Consider the following 27,731-nt stretch of genomic DNA (forward strand, 5'->3'; position numbering starts at 1 on the left):
CAAGGGTTTGAGGCCAGATTTGAACTCAGGTCCTCCTGAATCCAGGGCCAGTGCTTTACCCACTGAGCCACCTAGCTGCCCCCCTGAGCCCTCTTTAAATAGGGGCTTTGGGAAGAAGGTTTTTTTGGTTATTTTTTGGTAGTTGGTTTGGTTTGGTTTTGTTTTTGCCTAGCTCTCCAATCAGTGACAGAGGTAACTGAGGGTCTTGATGAGGTATGATTACCCAAGTTGATGAGATCTCTGTGATAATGAATTTCCTAAGTGTTTGAGTGGGATGGGAGAGGAATGATGATGGTGGAGTCAAAACCATATGGAAATGAGAACCAAGTTTAAACCAAGATGGTGGAAAATGAAGATTTGGTGGCCAGAATTCTCAACCCTCTTTAACTGAGAGCTTTATGAGGAATTTTTGTTCAAATCTTGTTGGACTATTGGTTTCTAATGTATGACTTTTATGTTTGAAATAGAAATGGAAAACTTTTAAAAATCAGTATTAAATGTTTCAGGGTGGCGTAATAAAGGGTTCATAAAGATAAATTTGTAGCTAGAAGCCTCAGAATACCCAAAACAATTTTATAAAAACATTGATACATTGAGGCTCAATGACCATTTGAATCAAGATTCTTTTGTGTTATGGCTTGTACTGGTGGAGTTCCTTCCAATTGTAAGGACCTGTGACTTTTACCATGACTGAACATGGTAAAAAAATGTTCATAGCATTCTTGGATTCTTACAGATTTTTAATGGAAAGTTAATTTCAGGAAATGACTTTGAAATTAACTGAATATGTTCATAATAATCACAAATGAATACTTACTTTGTATGATCTCTTAAATAAATGTATTTATCATTTCCTTTATTGGGTCTAACTTTGATTTTTCTGAATAAATGATTGGGATGAAGAGCACTGTCTGTTTCTATGTTAGCTCAGAAGAAGATAATTATATCTTTATGAAAAAATGTGGTAGGGTATTGGGGGTTTTCTTGGCGGGGTGGAAGTTTTTTTGTTTTGTTTTTTTGGAAATTGTGACAAACAGAATTAGATCAGAAATCTTTACCGGTTTCTGTGTTAAAACTTTTAAAAAGATACTAGGCTGGGGGGCAGCTAGATGGCGCAGTGGATGAAGCACCAGCCCTGGATTCAGGAGTACCTGAGTTCAAATCCGGCCTCAAACACTTAACATTTACTAGCTGTGTGACCCTGGGCAAGTCACTTAACCCCCATTGCCCCGCCCAAAAAAAAAAAAAGACACTAGGCTAGGAAAGCTGGTATAAGAATGGCTGGCTCTCTGTAGGAGTGACTTCCTTTTGTTTACTAGTTGTCCCCAAAGGCCAGAGCAGCTGCATTTCATGGCAGGGCCATTAAAGGTACCATATGTTACCAAACCCTCTCATTCAGCTCTCTGCTCCATAGCAACATGAAATTGATTCCTAGTTTAAGACAACCTGTTCTAAAAATGTTGTTTCCTTTGATTTAAGGATCTTTCACTTGATCCATGAGATAATTATTTTTCTGTGAGTCAGCAGTCAGTTCTCCCAAGGAAAATAATTTGATAGTTTCTAATTTAAGAAACATTAGAAAGTATTCTGTAGCAAGGTCACAAAAATCAAAATAACTAAATTTCTAAATTGAAACAGACAGTGCTCCAAATCTATACTGAAATCCGCACACCTAATTCTTACTTACACAAGGTCTTTTTTGTCTCCTTCCCTTAATCTTTCTTCCCAAATTGGTGAATTTCTTGCATCTGATGACCCTCAAATGCCCAACCTTGGCATGCCTTCACAGCTTTGTGCATCGTGGGCGTCCTGAGCCTCTGGACCTTCACTTGGGCATGTTTCTGCCCACATTACTTCACCAGGCAACACAGGAGCAGCAGGAACGCTTCTTCATGCCAGCCTGGAATCTGGAGATTATTGGCACTTATGCCCAGACAGAAATGGGCCATGGTATGATACATTTGGTCTATCATCTGGGGTGGTTGGGCTTGTTGTATGGAAAACCTCTTATACATACAAAGGAAGAAGAAAGAACTTCAAATTCCAAAGCTTTCATATGTATTGTCTTGGCATAGAATTGAGCCTTGTTCAGTGGAAGTAACCAGAGTTACATGACTTCACAAATCAGTTAACTGTACATTTCTATCATGGTTCAGTTATGGTTGCCTTCTTTAAGGTAAAGGGTATAAAAATCAGTCATTAAGATTTGTAAGGATTTATAAGTCCATCGAAGCCTAGTGTTTGTACTTTTCACTGTGACTCATCTTTGTCATTTTTGTGACTTAGACCTTGCTCTTATAATCATCTCTAGTATAAACACAACTAATGTGATACCATGACTTTGACTTACTGCAGGAATATACCACAGAGCAGGCATTCATGACAAAGAAAAGGTAAGAACTTCTGCCAGAGAGAAAATATCTAGGTTAAATTATACCTTAAAGGAATCTAGCCCAAACCCACTACTGGTAAGTGACAACAGAGGCAAATTTGCACCCAGGTCTTCTGACTCCAAAGCTAGTATTATTTTTACTGTTGCACTACCTGCAGAAAAAAATCAGAATCATTTACCTCGAAGGGAGTAAAACAACTTTATTTCAGGACTGAATGGATGGAGATTCCAGGCCAAATGACAGAATACATGAAACAGCATTCCTTTAAGTTAGCTCTCACATTCTGCACTGATCTCCTTATTTATCTCTTTTCTGTTTCTTTTCTTCATTAATTATAAGAGCCATTCCTCTTAACACCCCTCTTCTCACTTGGTATTAGCTACTACCATCATTTACTACAACTTCCATTCTTCTCCAAGTTTTCTGAAAATTACTTATAGTTTGTGCTGTATACTCATAGGTGGGGGTCTTTTCCTTCCACCCAAACAGAATCTTTTTTTTCATTCAAGAGCACCTTAACTCTAGAGCCATAGAGACAGAATTATATAGGATTTGCACAATAGAACACTGTACATTTATGATGATATCCTGTAATTGTCTCTCTTGGCTTGTTAGACATTTTCATACTTTTCTTTTGAAGGACTTTTCCTGGTTGGTTGATTTGTCTGTGTCTTTTAAAGAAAGAAAGGGGGGAAGGATGATGAAAATAAAAATGCTTCCTTTCCAGTAAAAAAAAAAAATTAGGATCTGTCATTTAAATGTTCTGAACTCCTTGTATAAAGGCAGTCCATACTGAGAACTTAGGCATTAGTATTCAGCTGAGGAGCTTCCAGATGTTTTCCTTGAAACTCTTTTAATATTTACTGTGGCTTGGCAATGTGTAAGCAGTTTTGTATTGGTAAAAAGATTTCTCATAAGTAAAAAAATTACATGTTTTAAAGACCACTCATGTGACATTAGGAATTTCTGAGTTGTTTGTTCATTTAACTTTTAGGCACTATCTAACTCCTGGATTTGCTCTTGTTCCCAAAAAATTGAGGTCTTCATTAACATCCAAAGGCATTTTTATTTATTCGTAGTTGAGATGTTGCCCCTTCCCTAGAGAAGTAGCCAATCTAAAAGGCAGACTCACTTATAGACTGGCAGATTGCTGCCTGGCATTGAAAGTTTGCAAAGAAGATGCATACTTCGCTATTTTGCTTTCAGGAATTCAACAGGGCACTTATAAAGGATTCCTCCTTTCCCACTTGGCCCTTGCAAATACTTTTTTCCCTCCTTAATCTCATTACATCCTAAAATAAAATCCTTCATTTACAATCTTGCTATACCTGTTTCACTCAGTGAGCATTTATTTATAATGTACCAGGTACTTTTCTAAGCTTTAGGAATACAAAGAAAGGCAAAAACTTGAAGCATCGTTTTACACGTACTTTAATGTTATCTTTGTTTACTTTAACCACAGTGCTTTTCTTCATCAGGTAATCTTACTCTTTGTAATGACATAAATACCTAGAATAATGAGTGGGTATAACAAATATTTTGTTAGTTGATGTAGGCATATACCCACCTTAGAGCTAAAAAGAACAGTTAATAACCCCTTTGAGATTACAACATGACTTCATTCAGTGATTGTTATGCTGTAATCTCATTGGAAAGAGATACTGTCTTTCTAAATAGGTGTAGCTTAAAGTAATCTGAATTCTGTTTTGTACCACAAGTATATGGTGCCTTATTATCAAGGCTAATACAGAAACAATATGAAGCCTATATATTGAGATATTCAATAGAAAGCTTATTGCTTACATTCATCACTTTTTTGTTGTTGGCCTTATGATTTAAATGGCAGAGGAATTCCCTGTGTGGAAAGTGGAAATTTCCTCCACTTTTTGTACTTCTACTCTTAGTTATCTGTGGCACTGTGAGGTTAAATGATTTGCTTATGGTTAAAAAACTGGTATAAGACAAGACATGAACGTGGATCTTCCTGACTCCAAGACCAATCACTATATCACATTGCTTCTCAGCTCATCTGTATGAGGAGCTTTTTTAATGAGCAATCACAGAAATTGAAGAATTGAGCCAAATGTAACTCAGGAAGTTCCACATTATTCCCATTTTCCCCATGCTTTTTATAAACTTAACTGTAATTCTTTTCCATAGGAACTCACCTTCGAGGCCTAGAAACCACAGCAACATATGATCCTAAAACACAGGAGTTTATTCTCAACAGCCCTACTGTTACTTCCATTAAGTGGTGGCCTGGTGGACGTAAGTAACTTTATACACATTTTCACAGTCAGAAATGAAGATTTATTAGAAGATTCTATTTCAGATGTCAGGCCAATACTAAGATGTCTAAGTGTATATGTACAAATGGAAAAGGAATTTAATCAACCCAAATTTTATTACTAATCATCATGTAATATATGTACATTATCTTTTTTTCATTGTTGTAATGTGTAATCTTGTTCCCCCTTTTTCACTTTATTTCACATAGATTTTCTATGAATTGACATAGTATGCAAAATTGTTGTTTTTCATAGTTAATATTCCATACTTTGCTTGTTCATTCCTTTATTGTTGGATATTTGGACTGTTTCTAGTCTAAATATCAGTGATATGAACACCTTTGAACAGATGACATTTTTCCCCCAATTGAATTATCCTTTGGTAATATTTCCTATAGTGGGATCAATAGTTAAAAGTTCAGGTTTGTAGCTCTAATTGCATAATATCAGATGTTAAATAAAATTTTGATAGGAAAAAAAGAAAAAGCATTGCTAGAAACACAATCCAAAAACTTGAGAAAAGAAAATTTTTGAAAAATTTTAAATGAATTTCCTCTTTTAGAAAAGTGGATTAGTTTGCTTTTAAAATTCAGAATATCTGGGGGGGGGGCAGCTAGGTGACGCAGTGGATAAAGCACTGGCCCTGGATTCAGGAGTACCTGAGTTCAAATCCAGCCTCAGACATTTCACTTACTAGCTGTGTGACCCTGGGCAAGTCACTTAACCCCCATTGCCCCACGCCCCCCCCAAATTCAGAATATCCTGGGAAATGGAGTTGATATTTAGCAAAAACTTGTTTAGGTAGATCCTCTTTCTGAATATTGAATGTTGGTACTCTCATTGCAAAGTGTTTCTGGGAACCTTGTGGTATAACCTGGAAGCATAGTTCAGACCTTTGAACAGAGAGATAATTAGGTTTGCTGGTTGAGAGAGAGAGAGAGAGAGAGAGTGAGTGTGTGTGTGTGTGTGTGTGTGTGTGTGTGTTTAGGAATCTTTTGATCACTTTGCTTATTCTTGGTCTCAATGTTGTAGTTGGGAAAACCTCAAATCATGCCATAGTTCTGGCTCAGCTCTATACTAAGGGAGAGTGCTATGGATTGCATGCCTTCATTGTACCTATTCGTGAAATAGGAACCCACAAACCTTTTCCAGGTAAAATTTTGTTTATTTGGTACCATGGAGGGAAATGAAATGAACCACTGTGGTTATTCTGCCAGAGGCATTCCTAGTGCTAGGTAGTTTACTTTTGAAGCCATGTATTTCATTTTACATTTAACCCAGATGGAGGTTGAAACTGGTTGTAGATAGATTACTTAGATAACCATGGTGATCTTTAAAAGACTACCAAGGAGGGGCAGCTAGATGGAACAGTGGATAAAGCACAGGCCCTGGATTCAGGAGTACTTGAGTTTAAATCTGGCCTCAGACACTTAACACTTACTAGCTGTGTGACCCTGGGCAAGTCACTTAACCCCAACTGCCCCACTAAAAAAAAAAAGACTACCTAAGTTATTAGCATTAGTGGGAACTATTAGATTATTGTTGTTTTCCAGTTAAGGATAATATTTAGAGCCATTGCTAATGAAGGAAACCTCCTGTGATTAGAATAGTGCAGTGGGGTTGCCTTATCTGGCTTAAGAATGAACTAATATGAGGGGCAGCTAGGTGTCGTGGTGGATAGAGCACTAGCCCTGGATTCAGGAGGACCTGAGTTCAAATCCAACCTCAGACACTTAACATTTACTAACTGTGTGACCCTGGGTAAGTCACTTAACCCCAATTGCCTCACAAAAAAAAAAAAAAAAAGAATAAACTAATGTGATTTGAGCTTAGAATTCTCATGTATTCTTGGTTTGTTATGTTTTCCTTTGCTCCTCATTTCCCAAAAACATTTACTAGGAATAAATTATTTCTAAAGATAGATGTACCACAAAATATTTTCTGTTTATACCAGAGTTAGCTTAATGTTTCTTGACCCCTTTTTTCTTGCATGGTAGGCATTATTGTTGGAGACATTGGGCCCAAGTTTGGCTATGATGAAATGGATAATGGTTACCTAAAGATGGACAACTATCGCATTCCTCGAGAGAATATGCTGATGAAGTATGCCCAGGTATTTATAGACACAAAAGAGAAAAATATTAGTTGATTTGGAAATTCTGGTTGTGAGTAGCCATTAGAATAGAAAATTGGGGGGGGGTTGTTAATTATTAATATAATTTTACTACTCTGTTAACTTTATTTTATTTTATTTTTTAGTGAGGCAATTGGGGTTAAGTGACTTGCCCAGGGTCACACAGCTAGTTAAGTGTTAAGTGTCTGAGGCCAGATTTGAACTCAGGTACTCCTGACTCCAGGGCTGGTGCTCTATCCACTGCGCCACCTAGCTGCCCCCTCTGTTAACTTTAAATGAAAATCAAATCCGTTTCTAAGGAATATCTTTTTTGTTTGTTTTTTTTTACATATAAGGTATTTTATTTTTTCCGTTACATGTAAAGATAGTTCTCAACTTTTGTTTATACAAGCTTTACAATTTCAGATTTTTCTCCCTCTTTCCCCTCCCTTCCCCCTCCCCTAGACAGCAGGTAATCTGATATAGGTTATATCTATATATCTATATATCATATCCATATCCATATAGATAGATATATATATACACATAATAACATTAATCCTATGTCTGCATTAATCCTGTTACAAGAGAAAAAATCAGAGCAGTGATGCAAAACCTCAAAATAGAAAAAAAAAAAAAACAACAGCACCCAAAACAAAAGAAATAATATGGTTCAATCAGCATCTATACTCCACAGTTCTTTTTATTTTTTTTTCTTGGATTTGGAGATCCTCTTCTATCATGAGTTCCCTGGAACTCTTCTGTACCATTGCATTGGTGAGAAGAATATAGTCCATCACAGTAGGTCAACACTCAATGTTGATGATACTGTGTACAATGTTCTTCTGGTTCTGCTCATCTCACTCATCATCAGCTCACGTAAGACCCTCCAGGTTTCTCTGAACTCCTCCTGCTCATCATTTCTTACAGCACAATAGTATTCCATTGTATTCATATACCACAACTTGTCCAGCCATTCCCCAATTGATGGGCACCCCCTCAACTTCCAATTCCTTGCTACCACGTAAAGAGCAGCTATAAATATTTTTGTACATGTGGGTCCCTTTCCCCCTTCCATGATTTCTTTGGGAAAAAGACCTAAAAGTGGAATTGCTGGGTCAAAGGGTATGCACAGCTTTATCGCCCTTTGGGCATAATTCCAAATTGCTCTCCAGAATGGTTGGATCAGTTCACAGCTCCACCAACAATGCATTAGTGTTCCAATTTTCCCACAGCTTCTCCAACATTTATTATCTTCCTTTTTTGTCATTTTAGCCAATCTGATAGGTGTCAGGTGGTACCTCAGAGTTGTTTTAATTTGCATCTCTCTAATCATTAGAGATTTAGAGCATTTTTTCATATGGGAATAGATAGCTTTGGTTTCTTCATCAGAAAACTGCCTGTTCATATCCTTTGACCATTTCTCAATTGGGGAATGACTTGGATTCTTATAAATTTGATTTAATTCCCTATATATTTTAGAGATGAGGCCTTTATCAGAAGCACTGGCCTCAAAAATTGTTTCCCAGCTTTCTGCCTCCCTTCTAATTTTGGATGCATTGCTTCTGTTTGTACAAAATTTTTTTAATTTAATATAATCAAAATCATCCATTTTGCATTTTATAATATACTCTATCTCTTGTTTGGTCAAAAATTGTTTTCCTAAGGAATATCTTTTAAGGAACATGTTCTGTTTTGCCCAAACTACAGTTCAGAATTATCAACAAGAAAAAGCAGTCTCTGAGTCATTTTTTTTTTCTTTTAGGTCAAACCTGATGGCACATATGTGAAGCCTCTGAGTAATAAATTGACATATGGAACCATGGTGTTTGTCAGATCCTTCCTTGTGGGAGAGGCAGCTAGGTCTTTGTCTAAAGCCTGCACTATAGCCATCCGCTATAGTCTAGTAAGGCACCAGTCTGAAATCCAGCCAGGGTAAGAGTGATGTCTGAGAAGTAGGGTTTGCTAAAGACCTGCCCTTGTTTGTGCCCGTTCAAAATAGCAAACTTCCTGGATGTTGCATATCCATAAATCATGTAGCGATGCAAGATTGAGACTCGGATACTTCTGTTCTTACTGCTGAAACTCATACCTCTATTTTCACCTGTTGTAAAATGAGAATTATACAGTTTTCTCACCGTGGAAGCAGGGTGAGCCTGGGGAGAAAACCTTCTCAGATCCCTAGACATAGATATCTTGGGAAAAGGAAGTAACTTTAAGCTGAGTGTTCTTTTCTTTTGAGTGATATAAAATGGGTCATCCCTCCCTCTGCCATCAATAAGCATAGCTCCTTCATAACCCTTTCCTACCTGAAAAAGAAGTAATTAGAAGAAGAATGGACTTTTAATGTCAATGACTCTTTGGTCAACTAATGAATTTTTTAACCCTTAAATATCTCCAGTTCCTCTTTCTAAAATTATGATCCACTCACTTAGCCACAGACCTCATTGCTAAAGCTAATCCTCCATAAATGTTATTTATCACTTCCTTGGAATCTGCTCTAGCATATGATATCCTGGCTTGGTCAGAAGAGAAACTTAATAAAAAAAATCAGAACTGAACATCTGAAGAATTGTCAGCATCTATGAAACATACTGTCCTTATTCTCATTTTGCTGTAGTGATCCTGAACCCCAGATCTTGGATTTTCAGACCCAGCAGTATAAACTTTTTCCTCTCTTGGCCACTGCCTATGCCTTTCAATTTGTGGGAGCCTACATGAAGGAAACCTATCATCGCATTAATGTTGACATCAACCAAGGGGACCTGAGTGAACTTCCTGAGGTATTTATTTGATCTGGGTGACCAAACTGGTAGATCAGGAAAGTACCTTAGATATGGTATCCATAAATTTCAGTGATGCCTTGGACAAAATCTCTCATATTGTCTTTCTAGACAAAAGAGAGAGTTACGGGTTGGATGATAATACAGTTTAGGGTGTAGAAGCTTACAGTACTGAGACCTCAGTTGTTTTATAAAATGTTAAGAAAAAAATACCGTGACAGTGTCCTGGTCTGAAGTCATTGGAGTCAAATACCTAATCAGACTTCCTTGCATAGTTCAAAGAGGGCTCAGTTCCCTAAAACCAAGGCTTAGTTTTCTGAACAAACAAAAAGTGGGAGTATCTTGTTTAATCCAATTAAGAGAGGTGTCTCTTTTGTACATCCTTGACTAAATTCAAAGGGGAATCCTTAAAAGAGAATAAAGAGACAGTAATTGGTTTTAAAAAGCTGTTTCTCCAGAGGTAGGCTGATATTGACATTGCTGTTCTGCTTAAGCACATCAGAAACCCTAACCCTAAATTCCATACTTTTTAATTTTGCTGTGGAATTTTGTCTTTTGTTTCATGATAACTATAAAGTGAAAGGAGATGCTCTTTTGAGCTTCTCTCTGACTTTGGCTATAACTTTAATCTCAGCACCAAAATGATAGCACCTAATTAGATGAAATTTAATAGGATTTAAAATACTCCTTATACTTGGGTTAAAGTACAGGATGGTGGAGATATAGCTAGACAACAGTTAAATGCAAAACTCTTTGGAGTTTTATTGAATTGTAAATTCAGGGTAAATTAGCTGTGAAGTAGCAACCAAAAAAACCCTCCTATAAACTTAGGTTGCATTAATAGATACTGTCCAGAACAAGGGAAGTAGTGGTTTTACAGTAGTCTACCCTGGTCAGACCATATGGTTTTTTGTTTGTTTGTTTGTTTTTAGTGAGGCAATTGGGTCAAGTGACTTGCCCAGGGTCACACAGCTAGTAAGTGTTAAGTGTCTGAGGCCGGATTTGAACCCAGGTACTCCTGACTCCAGGGCTGGTGCTTTATCCACTGCACCACCTAGCTGCCCCTGGTCAGACCATATGGAAAGAATTTTGTTCAGTTCTGGAAGCCACATTTTAGGAAAGACATTGATAATTTAGAACATGCCCAGAAGGAGGGTGGCTAGGATGGTAAATGGCCTAAAAACCGTGCCCTAGGTACAAAGTTCTGTGAAGGAACTTGAGGTGTTTAGACTTGGGAAGGAGGACCATGATAGTTTTTTCAATTATTTGAAGGAATCTCATGTGGAAGAAAGATTCAGAATACTTGGCTCCTCCGGGCAGAACTTATAGCAATAAAGCTTGTAGGAAACTGTCAATATAAGAAAAAACTTTTAATTCAGCTTTATTTTATTGTCAGTTCCAGATTCCCTCCCCTCAACTCTTTCCTCACCCACTAAGAAATATAAAACCCATTTCAAATATGAAGTCATGAAAAAACAAATTTGAAAACAAGAAAAAAGAAAAAATTTGCTTCATTGTGCACTCCTGAGTACATCATTTCTCTATCTAGAGACAGAGATAGCATTTTTCATCATGAGTCCTTTGGAACTGTGGTAGGTCATTGTGTTCATCAGTTACTAAGTCTTTCACCGTTCTATCTTTACAATAAAGGAAGAACTTTCTAAGCATTAAAACTATTCAGGAGTAGAGTGGGCTACTTCAGGAAGTGACCTGTCACTGTAGGTCTTTAAGTAAATGAACATTTTATCAGAGAAGATGTAGAAGGGATTCCTGTTCAGGTACAGGTTGGGCTAGATAACCTCTGAAGCATCTTCCAACTCCAGAATTGTACTCAAAGTAGACTGATTCTAAAGACTACAAAGAAATTCCAGACACTTTTTCAAAAGATAGGCACTTTTTTTCTGACAGAAACTGAAAATTCGAGATGAAGATATGTAGAGTATGGGTTTGGGTGATGTGGAAGAAACTTTCTTAGAGAACACATTGTATTTATTTAGCCAGTGTCTGTCAGAAACAGTTTATTAATATTTTCAAGTATTGTTGCTTGGAGAGAGAGCCAAACAAGCAAGTTTCCCTCTGCTAATTTGAATTCTCCTTAAACCAGGATATGTCTTCTTACATTTTATGATATTCAAGAAACAAAAGACAAAAACTTCTTTAGTCTTACCAAATACGAACTCAAAGAAATACTTTAGTCATTCAATGAGCATTTTTTAAGTACTTACTCAGTGCCAGGCACAGTGCTAAATGCTGGTAGAAATAGTCTGTAATGATTGGAATGATGCCACCTACTGGAGACTTACTATAGGAAAGCTCCACCATGAAGAGAATGTCTCAGAGGGCAAGGCCATGCGGCTTTTCCTTGGCTTCAGGAAGTAACGTTTGCGCATGGGTACTGTCTATCAAGGCTACCAGCCAATCAACTTGAGGAGCCTCCCGTTTTCTGGGAGGGGACAGGAAGGAGGAAGGAGGGCCTGCTGGGAGAGGTCTGTCTCTTTTTGGTTCCTGACTTCATGGTGGTGGTGCTGGTGGTGGCCCAGGACTTCACAGGAAAATTGAGGAAAGATAGGATTGCCATGCTGTTGGAATTCTGTTCTCAATCTTTCTATCTTTCAATAAACCCTTAAAAACCTAAACTCGTTTTATCAGTGATTTTAGTCAGTTTCCCCCAAAACTGGGGGAACAGATTAGAACCCACATTTAGGGGGCAGCTAGGTGGTGCAGTAGATAAAGCACTGGCCCTGGATTCAGGAGTACCTGAGTTCAAATCCGGCCTCAGTCACTTGATACTAGCTGTGTGACCCTGAGCAAGTCACTTAACCCCCATTGCCCCACAAACAAAAAAACCCCCCACATTTAGAATCTTAAATTACACAAGTCCCTATTCTCCATGACAACTAGAACATAAAGAGATACATACATAATAGACAGAAGGGAATATAGAGCAGAAGGCACTAGCAGTTGGGGGGACCAGGAAAGAATACTTGTAGAAGGTGGTGTTTGAGTTTAGTGTTGAAGGAAACCAGAGATTCACAAGTTGGAGGTGATGAGGAAGAGCCTTTTTATCGTGAGAGACAGCCAGGCAGGGAAAGTACACAAAGTTGGGAGAGAGTGTCATGTTGAAAGCAGGAGGGCCCAGAGAGCTAGAGAGTTCTAGAGGAAGTAAAGTGTAAAAAGGAAAGTGTAGGAAGGAAATTTCACTAAATCCATCAACCCAATTCTTCAGCCAATCCTTCAGGTATTTATTGAGCTCCTGCTATGTGTCAACCAGTATGCTGGGGGTATGAGTCCAAAGAATGAAATAAGCCTTCCTCAGTGCTTTTTTTTGTTTTGATGGACAAGATGACAAATACATGTGAAAATATATTCGGTGTAAATATAAAGAGGGATTCTGAGATAGGAATGTTTTTGAGGCATGAGGGAAACAGCCCATGCAAAGAAAGGCATGGAGATGTCCAGTTTGAAGAACAGAGAGAAAGCTACTTTCCTGAATTGCACAGTGCAGGAGAGGTAGTAATGTCCACTAAGGCTGAAAATCTAGGTTGGGGGCTGGGTTTAAGTCTTTAAAAATTAAATGAAGGAGTTTGTTTTTCCTAGAGGCAATACAATACTCCTGGAGCTGGTTGAATAGGAAAATCATGTCTTCAGATCTATACTTAAGGAAAATTACTTTCACAGCAATGCAGAGGATGAATTGAAATAGGGAGACTTGAGACAAGGAGACCAGTAAGGAAGCTGTTGCTGTAATCCAGGCTAGAGGCAATGAGAGTCTGAACTAAGGTGATAGCTTTGTGAGTTAGAGAGAGGGATAAGATGCAAGAGATGTTGTAAATGTAGAAGGCAAAATGTGGTCATTGATTGCACATGTAGAGCGAGAAAGAGCAAGGAGTCCAGGACTAAGCCCAAAATTACAAACCCAGGAGGCTGATGGAATAGTGATGTGCTTGATAAAAATAGGGAAGTCTAGAAGAAGAGATAGTTGAAAGGGAAAGATAATGAGTTCATTTTCAGACATGTCGAATTTAAGTTGTCTCCAGAATATTCAGTGTCTACTAGGCAGTTAGTGATATGAGATTGAAGGTCAGGAGGAATTGAGGCTGGATACCTAGATCTAGGAATCAATACATAGAGATGATCTTTAAAACATAATGAGATTTGATGGGGTTAATGAAAGGGGCTGTAATATGGATAATGAGCCAGCAAAGGAGACTGAGTAGGAGTGGTCACATGGTGAAAACTGAGAGGAGAGAAGAGGGTGGTCAGCAGTATCAAATGCAGCAGATGGGTGAAAAAGAATTAGGCCTAAAAAGAAAACCGAACAGATCTGGTAGAAACCTCTTTGGAGAGAGCAGTTTCAGTTGAGTGTGAAATTGGAAAACATTGCAAAGGGTTGAGGAGTAAGAGGAGAGGAGGTAGAGACAGTGAGTGTAGACACCTTCAAGGAATTTGACTGAGAGAGGAGTGATAAAGGATAATATCCTAAGGGAGTGGTAGAGTCCAGTAAAGGATTTTTAAAGATGGTAGAAACCTGGGCATATTTGAAATTGTTGGGAAGAAGCCAGTTGATAGGAAGACGTGAAGATGAGGAAGGGGGAAGCTTGAAGATTCAGACCTCTAGAGAAGAAGGGAGTGGGTGAAACCAAGTGCATAAGTATCAGGGTTGGCATTGGCAAGAAGATACTGGGGGAAAGGAGGAGAGAGGAGGAAATGAAGAGAATGGGATTAAAGGGAGCACACATTGAATGGTCTCAGCTTTTTCAGTAAGATAAAAGGAAAGATCTTGAGCTGGATGGGGGGGAAGCAGGTATGGGAAGGCTTGAGGAGGGAATAGAAAAGTTTGAAAGAGGGGCTGTGGGGAGGAAAAGTGAAAGAGGAAATCAGTTGGGAAGAAACAAAAAGACTTCCATACTGCATGAGGACCCGGTTCTGGTTGGAGAACATGGATTTGTAATGTACCTAGTCAGCATGTTTGTGGGATTTCTTCCAGCTTCATTTAGCAACTGGTGAGTAGGATTAGAGTAGGCAGATTGAGAGTAATCCAAAGCTGAGGTTTGGTATGGGGAAAGTGGCAATAGAACAAAGGGGCAAGGAATTCAAGGGCAGAGGACATCGTAGAATTGAAATGGCTTAGTATGGAGTCAGGATTGGAGAAAGAAGAGAGTCAAATCCTAGCAGAGAGAACTGTCTAAGGAAGTTCTGAGGTGTGGAGGGAACGGAGGTTTCAATGAGAGTGAATAAAATAAGAGTTAATAGCGGGGTGAATCACAGGAAGAGGGGGAATGATAGGTGGTTATGGTAAGATAGAAGAGGAAATTGGAACACCTGTGGGTAATATCAAACTGTAGTGGCAGAAATAGAGTGAAGTAAGAGATTGTGGAACTTGAGGTGGTTGAAGAACTGAGAAGTTAAAGAGTTTGAGAGAATATCCGCATGTATGTTCAAGTCCTCTAGTATAATGGCAAGAGTTGGGGAGGAGATAAAGATGGTGGGCCAGATGTTGAACTCCTTCAGAAAGGAGACATAGGGTTTGTATATTCCAGCCACTATAATTTTGATTGGTTGGGGAAAAAAATTTGAGAAGACTTCAGAGGAGAAGTAATAAGGAGCTACTGGAATTTATTGAACTGAGGAGGAGGGTGACATGGTCAAATCATGTTTTTTAGAAAGAATACTTTAGAGGCAGCTAGGTGGTGCAGTGGATAGAGCACCGGCCCTGGTGTCAGGAGTACCTGAGTTCAAATCTGGCCTCAGACACTTGACACTTACTAGCTGTGTGATCCTGGGCAAATCACTTAACCCCAATTGCCTCACTAAAAAAAAAAAAAGAATACTTTGGCAACTGTGTAAGGAATGTAACATGATTGTAATATGTGACCTATATCAGATTGCTTGCTGTCTTCAAGAGAAGGGAGAGGAAAGAGAGGAAGGGAGAAAAATTTGGAACTCAAAATCTTACAAAAATGAATGTTGAAAACTATCATTACATGTAATTGGAAAATAAAATAAAATCCTATTAAAAAAAATTAAAAGAGGGGCAGCTAGGTGGTGCAGTGGATAGAGCACCAGCCCTGGATTCAGGAGGACCTGATTTCAAATCCAGCCTCAGACATTTGACACTTACTAGCTGTGTGACCCTGGGCAAGTCACTTAACCCTTATTACCCCACCTAAAAACTAAAAAAAAAAAAATTAAAAGCCACAGCAATAGTTAAGGCAGGTATTACCTAGGATGATGGCTATGTGAAAGAAAAGAAAGGGACATTTCACAAGAAATGTTGTAAAGGAAAAAACTATTTGGCAATTGATTGGATATGTAGGATAAGTGAAGATGATACTGAAGTTGCAAACCTGTATAACTCAAGATAGTGGTACCCTTGATATTATTAAGGAAGTTTGGAAAGGGTTTGAGCAGAGAGAAGGAAATGAACATGTTGAGTCTGAGATGTCCAGTAGCTATTTAGTGTTATGGAACTGGAGTGCAAGAGGAAGACTAGTGTTGGATAGATACAGATCTGGAAATCATCTGAGCTCTTGGGAGCTGATGATTTCACCATATGAGCGTACAGAGAGAAGAGAACCTTGAAAAGACACTCAAATTTAATGGGTGTGATGTGGCTAAAGATCCAGCAAGAGATATAGAAAGAAGAACTGAAAGAAAAGCGTCACATAACCCAGGGAGGAATTAAATGTGACCCACAGTTTCAAATGTAGCAAAAAAGTAAAAACTTATATGGATTGAGAAAAGGCCCATGGATATGGGAATTAAAAGATCACTGGACCCAGCTCTGCTACCCCCAGAGGATTTCCCCACTTCAGAATCCCTAGAGACACCAAGAAGGGGAGGGGATGGAACCCAGGCATCCTTCTGCCCAGTGTGGTGTCCTTTTTCTCCTAGTTTTCACTCAGATACCAAAGCCCAACCTCCCACCAGGACCAGTACCCTACAGACCACTCGACTTACAGCTCTAGCCTAGCTCAGTCTTGCTACCAGCAATGACAAGCTACCAACTACTCTCAAACACTTGCACTGATCTCAGAACATCTACAAACCTATGGCTATTGGGGGAGGTGGTGTTACTTTTGATAATATAGTAAATTGAGAGACAAAGGTATGAGCATGATAAATTGTTTAGCTAGGCTATCAGTAACCAATAAATTGGGCCAATGGCCTCTCTCTCAATAACCAAAGATGCAAGGTAGGACTTACTAACCTTCATATAGTTTGGGGAAGTACAAGAGAACAAAAAACAGGGAACATCACAAATAGAAAACAATATGATCAGTGGGAGGACTGACATCATTGTGGGGGCAGAAGCACTGTGGCTAAATTTCCTGAGGAATGTGGGCTAGTACCCACATGGGGCTAGTGTCTACTTCCTCTGTCATTAAGAAATGCTGATTGATTTATTAAATCCATCTGTATCCTGTAATCTTTACTAGTGGATCAGAGTTAGCAGACTCCTTAGCACCTAGAAGTTTGTTAGGAAGATAACAGCTTTTTTTTTTTTTTTTTTTTTGGTGAGGCAATTGGGGTTAAGTGACTTGCCCAGGGTCACACAACTAGTAAGTGTTAAGTGTCTGAGGCTAGATTTGAACTCAGGTACTCCTGAATCCAGGGCCGGTGCTTTATCCACCACGCCACCTAGCTGCCCCTGATAACAGCTTTTTTTTAATGATGCAAGGAAAGTTCAGGGAAAACAGCTCTTAGAGCTAGCTTCAGAATTTAAAGATATCTTGTATTTACCCAAGAGCCAATGGTATAGAAGATGACAGTCCTTTCTTTTTCATAAAGAATAATAATTTAACAAATAATAAGTCACTGTAGTGACTCAGGGTCAGGCTGACCTTTGAACTAGCTGAGAGGGGAAATCTGAGTTTCTGAATGTAAAGACAAAGAAAAGGGACTTAATCAGATATAGAATCAATTACAATATGAAAGCAATACAATATAGAATCAATTACAAATAAAATTAATTTGAATTTTGCAGTTTGGTCCTTGCAGTTCAATCATTTCTCACCCGTCACTCCTGTCCTAAGTAGTATTGGCTGATCTTCTCGGGGCAGTCAGGTATTGCAGTGGATAAAGCAATGGCCCTGAAATCAGGAGGACCTGAGTTCAAATCTCACCTCAGACACTTACTAGCTGTGTGACCCTGGGCAAGTCTCTTAACCCCAATGGCCTTAAAAAAAAAATCTGGAGTCAAATCCAGTCATCCTGATATACATCTTGCCACTGATCTCAGATGGCTCTGAGGAGAGGGTGAAGTTGGTGACCTTGCACAGCCCTCCCTCACTTAAATGCAAGTTATGACATTATCATGTCATGGTCCTATTCAAGAATGAAGGACAGGGGCAGCTAGGTGGCACAGTGGATAGAACACCGACCCTGGATTCAGGAGGACCTGAGTTCAAATCCAGCCTCAGACACTTAACAATTACTAGGCAATTAACCCTAGGCAAGTCACTTAACCCCAATTGCCTCACCAAAAACAAACAATCAAAAAAGAATGGAGAACGAACAACAATAATCTTCTCTAGAAGAAAGCCCCCAAGCAAGAGAATTTGGGAAGGAAAAGGATGGATTGTGTTGGGTGGTGAGGTAGAGATGGGTTAGTATTTAAAACTGAAAAAAACCTGAGATTAGATTTAGAAAAGGGTGACTTGGGGGTCAGATCTGGTGTTCTACTTACTAACTGTATGACCTTGGGAAAAGTACTGAACCTTTACTGTCCTCACTTTCTGCATTTTATAAAAGGGGGTGTTGGACAAGGATCAGAAAATTGAGGACAGGGAGGTGTTTGGTGCTCATCCTAATTTTTTTTTTAATTACTTTTTTGTGAGGCAATTGGGGTTAAGTGACTGGCCCAGAGTCACACAGCTAGTAAGTGTCAAGTGTCTGAGGTCGGATTTGAACTCAGGTACTCCTGACTTCAGGGCCAGTGCTCTATCCATTGCACCACCTAGCTGCCCCCCTAATTTTTTTTTAATCAGTCAGTAAGCATTTATTAAGTACCCACTATGGCTAGATATGCCCTTAGGTGTTGGGAATACAAGGACCAAAATGAAACAGTACCTTCCCTTAAGAAATTTCTATCCTGTTGTGTGATGCTGCAGGAATATATCACATATAAAATATATATATACACAGTATGCTGATCTGTGGCAGAAGGGAAGGTCCATAGTCTAGTACTGGGCCCATCTCTCATTTGGCAGAATCAGACAGCTCATCCTCAGCTGTCATAGCCTTTGAGAATCAGCTTTGCCAGCAAAAAAGGACTTTCTTGATATGGTATTGTTATCCAACTTCTTTACTTCCTTTGAAACTCATTTTGCCAGCCTCATTTAAAGGTAAAGAGAGTGAAGCCAGGACCAGTTGAGTGACTTGCTGAGTCACTAGCCCAGCTCTTCTGATTGAATCAATATTATTTGCACTTCATGGTAGACACTTTTAAAGATTAACTGCAGGGGCCAGCTAGGTGGCACAGTGGATAAAGCACCAGCCCTGGATTCAGGAGGACCTGAGTTCAAATCCAGCCTCAGACACTTGACATTTACTAGCTATGTGACCTTGGGCAAGTCACTTAACCCTCATTGCCCCACAAAAAAGAAAAAATAATTAACTGCATTAGTTCCTTTAAAATGAAAGAGATCCTTGGTAGCTTTTAGAGTTCTATTATTAAATGAATTTGGAAGCCCAGAGTATAGATGGCTTTTTCAAGGAATTTAACTAAGAAAGAGAAGAGAAATATAGGATGATAGCTATAGGAGGTAGTGGGAACAAATGAAGGTTTTTTTTTAAGGATGAGGAGAGCTTTGGATATATCTGTAGGCAGCAGGGATAGGGAGAGACTGGGGACTGGAGTTCAAATGATAGTGGGGCTTATAGAGAGGTTGGCCTTGGCAGGTAGTAGTGTTACTTCATCACCAGAGGTTGCTGTGAAAGAGGACATAGTAGGGGGGTGATATCAGAGAAATGTGAGAAGGGGAAAAGAGGGAACTTTGGGGGAATGACCTCATCAAGTTTTCTACTGAAGTGCCAAGGCAAGGTTAACAGGTTCACTGGCCACTGTGAAAGATTTAAGAACAGATGAGAAAGTGTGAAATAGCCATTGTTTAGAATGGAATTCAGGAGGAGTAGAAGAATTACCTTGCTGCAGTGAAAGCCATTTGAGATTAGATAAGATTTAGTGGACCCAAGAAGCAGGGTTCCATGACTTCTTATAAGATATGAATAGGAATAAAGGAGACTGGTGGTGGGAAGGATGGAGTTTTGTGAGACATAATTAGCAAGAGGACAAGGAGAAAAGGGATTTGAAAGTAGATGATATTGTAAAATTTAACAAGTTCACCAACAGGTTGAGAAGGGAATAGAGTGTAGCCAATACAGGGACGATGGCCTAGAAAAGATCTGAGATGTAATATTGGAGGTCACCATGAGCACAAAGAACAGGGGTTGGTCTGACAAGACAAAGAAAAAAAATAGAATGATAAAAGATTGTGATCAAATGTGATCCACATGCATGTGGAAGTAGACATGTGGAGGATGGCAAGGTCAAAGGTATGACCACTTCTGGATGTAGCTACGGTTGGATAGCGGGGAATCTCCTTTTCTTGGTCATGGGAATTAAGTAGATTGAGGAAACTGGCAAGTTCCACTCCTAGCTGAGTCACCACAAAATCTCTTAGGCTCAGGTACTTCAACTACTATCCTGATTGTCTTGTATTACAAGATTGAATAGTTGTTTCATTCAAGGATCTTAGAACAAGGCACTGATGTAATAGTATTTCTTAATATTTCAGAAAACAAAAAGAGGCCTAAGTGCTATATCCTTCCACAGTGGGATTTTTCTTTGTTTGGCAAGTTTATTTTAAAGCTGGTATTGAGGATATTTTATACCCAGTTGTTCATTCTTCAACAAAGGTGGCACACATGAGTGACTGCTACTATCAAGTACCAAGGAGTCTATTATAAAGTTTATCTGTACTAGGAAAGATAACAAGAACTTTGAATTCAAGTCTACTGGATGACCATCCTTGGAAATTGGAATATTATCCAATAGTTTGGAACACTTTTATTGCTGTTAGTATGGATATTTGCTTTTACTTACTGGACACATTTCTCTCTCTCTCTCTCACACACACACACACACACACACACACACACACACATACATATATATATATTTTATGGATATTTTTCTCTCTTTAGCTTCATGCACTGACAGCTGGCCTTAAGGCTTTCACCTCTTGGACAACTAATTCTGGCATTGAAGCCTGCCGGATGGCTTGTGGTGGGCATGGATACTCCCACTGCAGTGGCCTCCCAAACATCTATGTCACTTTCACCCCCACCTGTACCTTTGAAGGAGAAAACACTGTGATGATGCTCCAAACAGCTCGGTGAGAGTTCATGTATTCATGGCTGATATCTCTTGATAAACCTATTTGTCCCTGAAAGACACTTTCTTCAACTTCCCATCTTGAGTGCTAGACTGGGTTAGCATTTTTCCCTGTTCTGCTTTAGTACTTCAGACAATCTATCATTCATTCGCTTATAGGCTTTCTCCAGTGGACACAGAGCAGAACAGGAGTTGCTGTGGCAAAGAGATTCATCATCTTGTCCCCTTGTTAAGCCTCTCTGAGCTTAGGCTGGTCCTGAAATACTAATGAGTGAAAATAATGGCATGTTGCCACAATATGGTAACAAAGTTCTTTTCAGGAAATCTTTCCAAACTAAATGACATCACATGTAAACTACCATAAAGAATTCATGTCTGTTTTGTGCTATGTATGAAATAAGTCAGTATGGGGGATTTTCTACAGGTTTGTAATTTTAAAGCCTAAATTCCTGAATTTTGGTAGAAGGCTATTTATAGACAAGTTTACAGCCATTGGTTTCTGTTTCTTGTAGTATGAATGCAGGACTGTTTCCCTGAGCCTTCCTTCTTTGTGGGACAGGCCAGGGCTTTGTGTTCCCCTATTTCAATTCCCTTGAGAACCCAGCATCACTTCCATGCCACAGGAAGCCTTTGAGTATGACTTTAGGGAAGAGTTCCCTATTATACTGTGGTGAAACTATGCACATTTCAGACTCCTATCAGCCTTCTTGGCCTAAAATGGCTCCAGATTCCTAGACACAGTGGCAAGTCACTTCACCTGCCTGGGGCTCTTCTCCTTCTGTGAAATGAGGGGTTTGAGCTAGATGCACTCCAGCCTCCTTTTCTGTCCTCAGTTCTGTTAGGGGTCCTCCCCCTTTGTCTCATTGAAAAAAATATAATTCAGTACTCATATATTTGATTACTTTTAGGTTTTTGATAAAAAGCTATGATCAAGTGCATTCAGGAAAGTTAGTGGGCGGCATGGTATCCTACTTGAATGACCTACCTAGTCAGCGCATCCAGCCACAGCAGGTGGCAGCTTGGCCAGCAATGGTGGATATCAACAGCCCAGACAGCCTAGTAGAAGCTTATAAACGTCGAGCAGCCCGGTGAGTTTAATTGCTAAAATATGCTGTTGTGTCTTATTAAGATAAACTTGAACTAGCTGTGTGACCCTGGGCAAGTTACTTAACCCTCATTGTTCTGCAAAAAAAAAAGATAAAATTTTAAATGGCTAGGTGACTTAAACATAAAAGGTCAGTCATTAGGTATGTGTGGTGGAACCAGGTATTTTACTAAGCAGTGGTGAAACAAGGGCAAAAAATAGTCCCGGCCAACAAGGCGCTCACAATCTAATGGGAAAGACAACATACAAACAACTGTGTACAAATAAGATATAGACAAGATATATTGGGGGTAGTCTCAGAGAGAAATCACCAAGATTAAGGCAGACTGGGAAAGGTTTCTTGCAGAAGGTGGGACTTAAAGCTCAGACTTCAAGGAAACCAGGGGGTAGAAATGGGGTGGGGGTGGGGGGCAGATCAAGAGATTGAGTGTGCTGCAGGCATAGAGGATAGTCAATTGGGTTATCGTACAAAGAACAGCATCTTGGCCCGTGTCAGTGGATTACAGAGTACATGAAGGAAAGTAAGGTGTAAGGAGACTGGAAAGGAAGGAAGGAACCAGATTACAAAAGACTTTGAAAGGCAAGTTTATATTTGATGCTGGAGGTAATAGGGAGCCATTAGAATTTTTGAATGAGAGAGAGGGTGTCCAATAGTGAGACTTGTTCTTTGGAAGATCAATTCGACAGCTGAGTGGAGGATGTGAGGAATGGGGAAAGATTTGAAGCAGGGAGACAAGTAATAGGCTATTTTAGTAATCTTGTAGCCTGCATTATTATGTGGGCCTGTCCCAGGGTGATAGAAGTGTCAGAGGAGAGAATGAGAATAGGGAGTTATTTTGAAGGTAGAATTGACAGAACTTAGCAACAAATTGATATTCAAAGTTTAGAAGCAGTACGGAGTTAAAGACACCTAGGTTAGGGACTGGGGGAAGGATGATCATGTCCTCAACAATAATAGGGTAGGTTTGGGGGAAAGATAATGAGATGTTTTGAAGATGTTGATTTTATGATGTCTACAGGACATCCAGTTCGAGATGTCTAATAGGCAAGTAAATCAAAAGAAATAGTATAACAGGAAAAAGAAAAGAGGCCCATGGCAGAACCCTATGTGGATACATATGGTTAGTAGAAGTGACCTGGATGGAGATCCAACAAAGGAGACAGAAAAGGAGTGGTCAAACAGGTAAGAAGAGAAACAGGAAAGAAGAGTGTCATGAAAACCTGAGAAGAAAATATCAAGGAGGAAAGAGTGATCCATGATGCCAAATGTTTCAAAGAGGTCAAGAAGACATCATAAGAAAATTGGAGGAACAAGGAAGAAATTCCTTTTCATGTCTCCTAATAGAGGAAGAGTTCATGACTCAATGGATTAGATCACCCCCAAAAAAGACAATTATGATTATAAGATTGCAAAGTTTTTACACAAATGTAATGTTAAAATTAGAAGAAAAAGAGGTAACTGGAAGAAAATCTTTGCAGTAAGTTTCTCTGAAAAAGATCTTATATCTAAAATAAATAAAGAATTGATCCAAATTAATTAAACTAGGAATCATTCCTTAATAGATAAATGATCAGAGGATATGAAGAGATAGTTTTCAAAGAAATCCAAGCTATCAATAACCACATGGAAAAATGCTCCAAATCACTAATAATAAGAGAAATGCAAAATGTAGCAACTCACACCTATCAGATTGGCAAGGGTGATAAAAGAGAATAAAAAATGTTGGAGGGACTGTAGAAAAATAGGAACATTGGTGAAGTTGTGGATTGGTGTGAGAATTGGAATGACATCCCCTGCTGGGAGAGATACTGCAGGGAAGCTCCACCTTGAGGAGCATGTGACTTGGAAACCATGTGACTTTAGTGTCCGGAAGTTACCCCACGTCTGGAAGTTACATCTATATAACCATCCGTGGGACCTGTCAATCAGAGCAACCAACCAATTAGCTTGGAGCTGTATGTGTGTGTGGACAGCCCTGTTTTCGGTTTCACAAGGGGGATTCTGGGAGAAGCCCCTCTGAGGAGGGGTCTTTTGGGTTCCTGACCTCTCCTTGGCAGGTCAGATGCTGGAGTCTATTAGATAGTGAGAGGAAGTTTGCCTTTTACCTGTCTCTGCTCACCAACTTCTGATGCACTTTAATAAATACTTAAGAGTCTAAACTCTTGCTAAAGCTTCTAATTTAAGGCGACCACTCATTAGATTTCAGACATCATAGCTAGAATTTTAGGCCCCTTACATTGGTCCACCCATTCTGGAAAGCATTTTAGACTATTCCCCAATACTTAAAAAACTTCTCATATCCTTTGATTCAGCAGTATCACTAGTGGGCATATGTCCCAAAAAGATTAAACAGCGGGAAAAGACTCATTTGTGCAAAAATTTAAAACAGTTCTTTTTGTATTTGCCCCAAATTGGAAATTAAGGAGTTACCCACCTATTTGGGAATGACTAAATTCATGTAGGAATTAATGTAATGGAATATTATTTTGCTGTAAGAATTGGACATTTCAGATGAAAATAGGAAGACCTATGAACTGAGGCAAAGCAAAGTGAGCAGAACTAGGAGAACAATTTACATGACAGCATTATAAAGAAAAGCTATTTTAAAGACATAAACCATGATTTCAGAGAACTAAGGATGAATCATGCCACCTACCTCTCTGAGATGTAGAATTTTGGACATTGCCAATGTGTAAATTTTTTCTGCTGGATTTTGTATGTTGGGGACGTTTTGTGGTGTGGTTTTTTGGGTTTTTTTCCCCCAATTGTTCCATTGGGCAGGGAGATAGAGGAAGGGAGAGATAGAATAACTAAATGCTTATTTTTTAAAAAAAAGAAAGAGGGGAAGCTAGGTGGCGCAGTGGATAGAGCACCAGCCCTGGAGTCAGGAGTACCTGAGTTCAAATGTGGCCTCAGACACTTGACACTTACTAGCTGTGTGACCCTGGGCAAGTCACTTAACCCTCATTGCCTCACTAAAAAAACAAACAAACAAAACAAAAAAACATTAAAAAAGAAAGAAATCCAGCCTCAGACACTTGACACTTACTAACTGTGTGGCCCTGGGAAGTCACATAACCCTCATTGTCCTGCAAAAAAAAAAAAAAGATAAAAAGTAAAAATAAAATATGCTCTTCTACAAGTTTATGTGGGCACAGAGACCAACAAATTGAGGGAGCTGATAAAATCAATATTGCCTATTTCTGGGAAATTAATTTTTTTTCCTAACAGATTAGTGGAAGCTGCAGCAAGGAACCTTCAAGCTGAAATGAAGCACAGAAAAAGCAAAGAGATAGCATGGAACTTAACCTCTGTGGACCTTGTTCGAGCAAGTGAGGTCAGTGATTTATCCGTAAAAGTTCAAAAGAACTTTCATCCTCTTATTTAAGTTATTACATACCCTCTCCTCTTATTTAAGTTATACTCTCCCTTTATGTGTTTTTTCCCCTTTATTTAGGCTCATTGCCACTATGTGGTAGTAAAGCTCTTTTCTGGAAATCTCTCCAAAATTGATGACAAACCCATTCAAGCAGTTCTGAAGAATTTGTGTCTCTTATATGCCCTGTATGGAATAAGTCAGAATTCTGGGGACTTTCTACAGGTTAGTAATTTTCAAGCCTGAATGCTAAACTTTGGCAGGAGAATGTCCATGAACAAGTTTATAGCCATTAGTTTGTATCTTATAATTCATATTCAGAATAAGTAATGAAATTCTTTGTGTCCCTTTCAGGGAGGCATCTTGACAGAGTCCCAGCTTACCCAAGTGAACCAGCGGGTAAAAGAACTCCTGACGGTAATCCGCCCTGATGCAGCTGCTTTGGTGGATGCATTTGACTTTCAAGATGTTTCACTTGGCTCTGTGCTTGGCCGCTATGATGGGAATATTTATGAAAATATGTTTGAATGGGCCAAGAAATCCCCACTGAATAAAACACAGGTAAGTAGTACCCTTTGTTCACTTACCTCATTTTCACATCGAGTCATAATCAATATGCTTTTTCATTATAAATCTGCACTTATGTGTACCTTTTGTTGGAGCTAGAGAGAAATAACCATGAAAAGTGGTTCTTGGTTAAGATGGCCATGTGAAAGGACACGCAAAGCCCAACTCTACTACTTATACTCCAGAAATGATCTAGAAACAGCAGCAGATTGAACAGTGGCCAAGAAATCCAAAGAAAAACCTCAGGTTAAAAATGGGGGTAGGGAACTGCACAAAAAGACTGCCAGGATCTGAAGATATTGAAAGTGGCATCAAGTGAGCACCGATGCAGGTAAAACGAACAGATAGGGCCTGATCAAGGAAGCCCATGTGAAGATGGAAGACCACCTAGCTTCCAGAGCAGGGAAGGCCAACCATAGGCCTGTTTAGAGACTCAGAAACCAGTGATCTAAACACAGATACATGAGGAAGGTGGAAGCCAGTGACAGGAAAGAAAGAAATCAAGATCAGAACCAAAAAAGAGCTGGGCTGTTCCAGCTAAGAGTATGAAGTAAGTAGAGCCTGACCCTGGTAAAAAGTCCCAAACCAGGATTCAAGGCCGGAGATTTGAGTAAGAAGATACCAACACCATGAAGAAATATTATGGGTCAAGAAAAACCCATAACTCCACAACCACCAGCAGAGTCTCAGAGGAAGAACAATGGCTTAACTCCAAAGGCTACAAGAGTACTTTGAAGAAATTAAACAAAAGATAAAAAAATGAATTCTCTGGAGGGGGAAAATTGGAGGTTTAGATAACAGTCTTAAAAAATTAGAATAGCTTGAATAGGAATCCATGATGCAACAAAGAAGGGGAAAAGCAAAACAAACTTCAGTTTCAAAGGGAAAGATCACTAGCAGTATTTAAAGAAAAAAAGGTATAATTAAATTTAAAAGGTTTTGTACAAACAGAAGCAATGCAGTCAAAATTAGAAGGGAAAGGGCAGCTAGGTGGCGCGGTGGATAGAGCACCGGCCCTGGATTCAGGAGTACCTGAGTTCAAATCCGGCCTCAGACACTTGACACTTACTAGCTGTGTGACCCTGGGCAAGTCACTTAACCCTTCTTGCCCACCCCACCCCCCAAAAAATCATAGTTTAAAGTATATAGGGAACTAAATAAAACTTATAAGAATGCAAGTCTTTCCTCAAATTGAGAAATGGTGAAAGGATATGAACAGGCAGTTTTCTGATGAAGAAATCAAAGCTATCTATTCCCATATGAAAAAATGCTCTAAATCAGTAATGATTAGAGAGATGCAAATTAAAACAACTCTGAGGTACCACCTGACACCTATCAGATTGGCTAAAATGACAAAAAAGGAAAATAATAAATGTTGGAGAAGCTGTGGAAAAATTGGAACACTAATTCATTGTTGGTGGAGTTGTGAACTGATCCAACCATTGTGGAGAGCAATTTGGAACTATACCCAAAGGGCTATGGGACTGTGCATACCCTTTGACCCAGTAATACCACTAATAGGTCTATATCCCAAAGAGATCATAAAAAAGGGAAAAGCACCCACATGTACAAAAATATTTATAGCAGCTCTCTTTGTGGTGGCAAAGAATTGGAAATCGAGGGAATGCCCTTCAATTGGGGAATGGATGGACAATTTGTGGTATATGAATGTAATGGAATACTATAGTACTGTAAAAAATGATGAGC

At 39.1% G+C, this 27,731-nt stretch overlaps 1 protein-coding gene across 3 annotated transcripts in view; it reads left to right on the forward strand.

The window, feature by feature from the left end:
* ACOX1 (acyl-CoA oxidase 1) overlaps positions 1-27,731 on the forward strand; it is a 55,129-nt gene that overhangs the window by 22,063 nt on the left and 5,335 nt on the right. For 2 of the 3 annotated variants that reach the window (XM_044001783.1, XM_044001785.1), the window contains exons 3-13: positions 1,790-1,950; positions 4,554-4,661; positions 5,714-5,833; positions 6,679-6,794; positions 8,560-8,729; positions 9,415-9,577; positions 20,786-20,976; positions 21,884-22,063; positions 25,313-25,418; positions 25,539-25,682; positions 25,812-26,018. In XM_044001783.1, coding sequence (XP_043857718.1) covers positions 1,790-1,950; positions 4,554-4,661; positions 5,714-5,833; positions 6,679-6,794; positions 8,560-8,729; positions 9,415-9,577; positions 20,786-20,976; positions 21,884-22,063; positions 25,313-25,418; positions 25,539-25,682; positions 25,812-26,018 — 1,666 coding nt within the window. The remainder of the gene's footprint in view (positions 1-1,789; positions 1,951-4,553; positions 4,662-5,713; positions 5,834-6,678; positions 6,795-8,559; positions 8,730-9,414; positions 9,578-20,785; positions 20,977-21,883; positions 22,064-25,312; positions 25,419-25,538; positions 25,683-25,811; positions 26,019-27,731) is intronic. The other variant, XM_044001784.1, reaches the window with a different exon arrangement.

The sequence above is a fragment of the Dromiciops gliroides genome, chromosome 4, assembly GCF_019393635.1.
Source record: "Dromiciops gliroides isolate mDroGli1 chromosome 4, mDroGli1.pri, whole genome shotgun sequence".
NCBI classification, from domain to species: domain Eukaryota; kingdom Metazoa; phylum Chordata; class Mammalia; order Microbiotheria; family Microbiotheriidae; genus Dromiciops; species Dromiciops gliroides.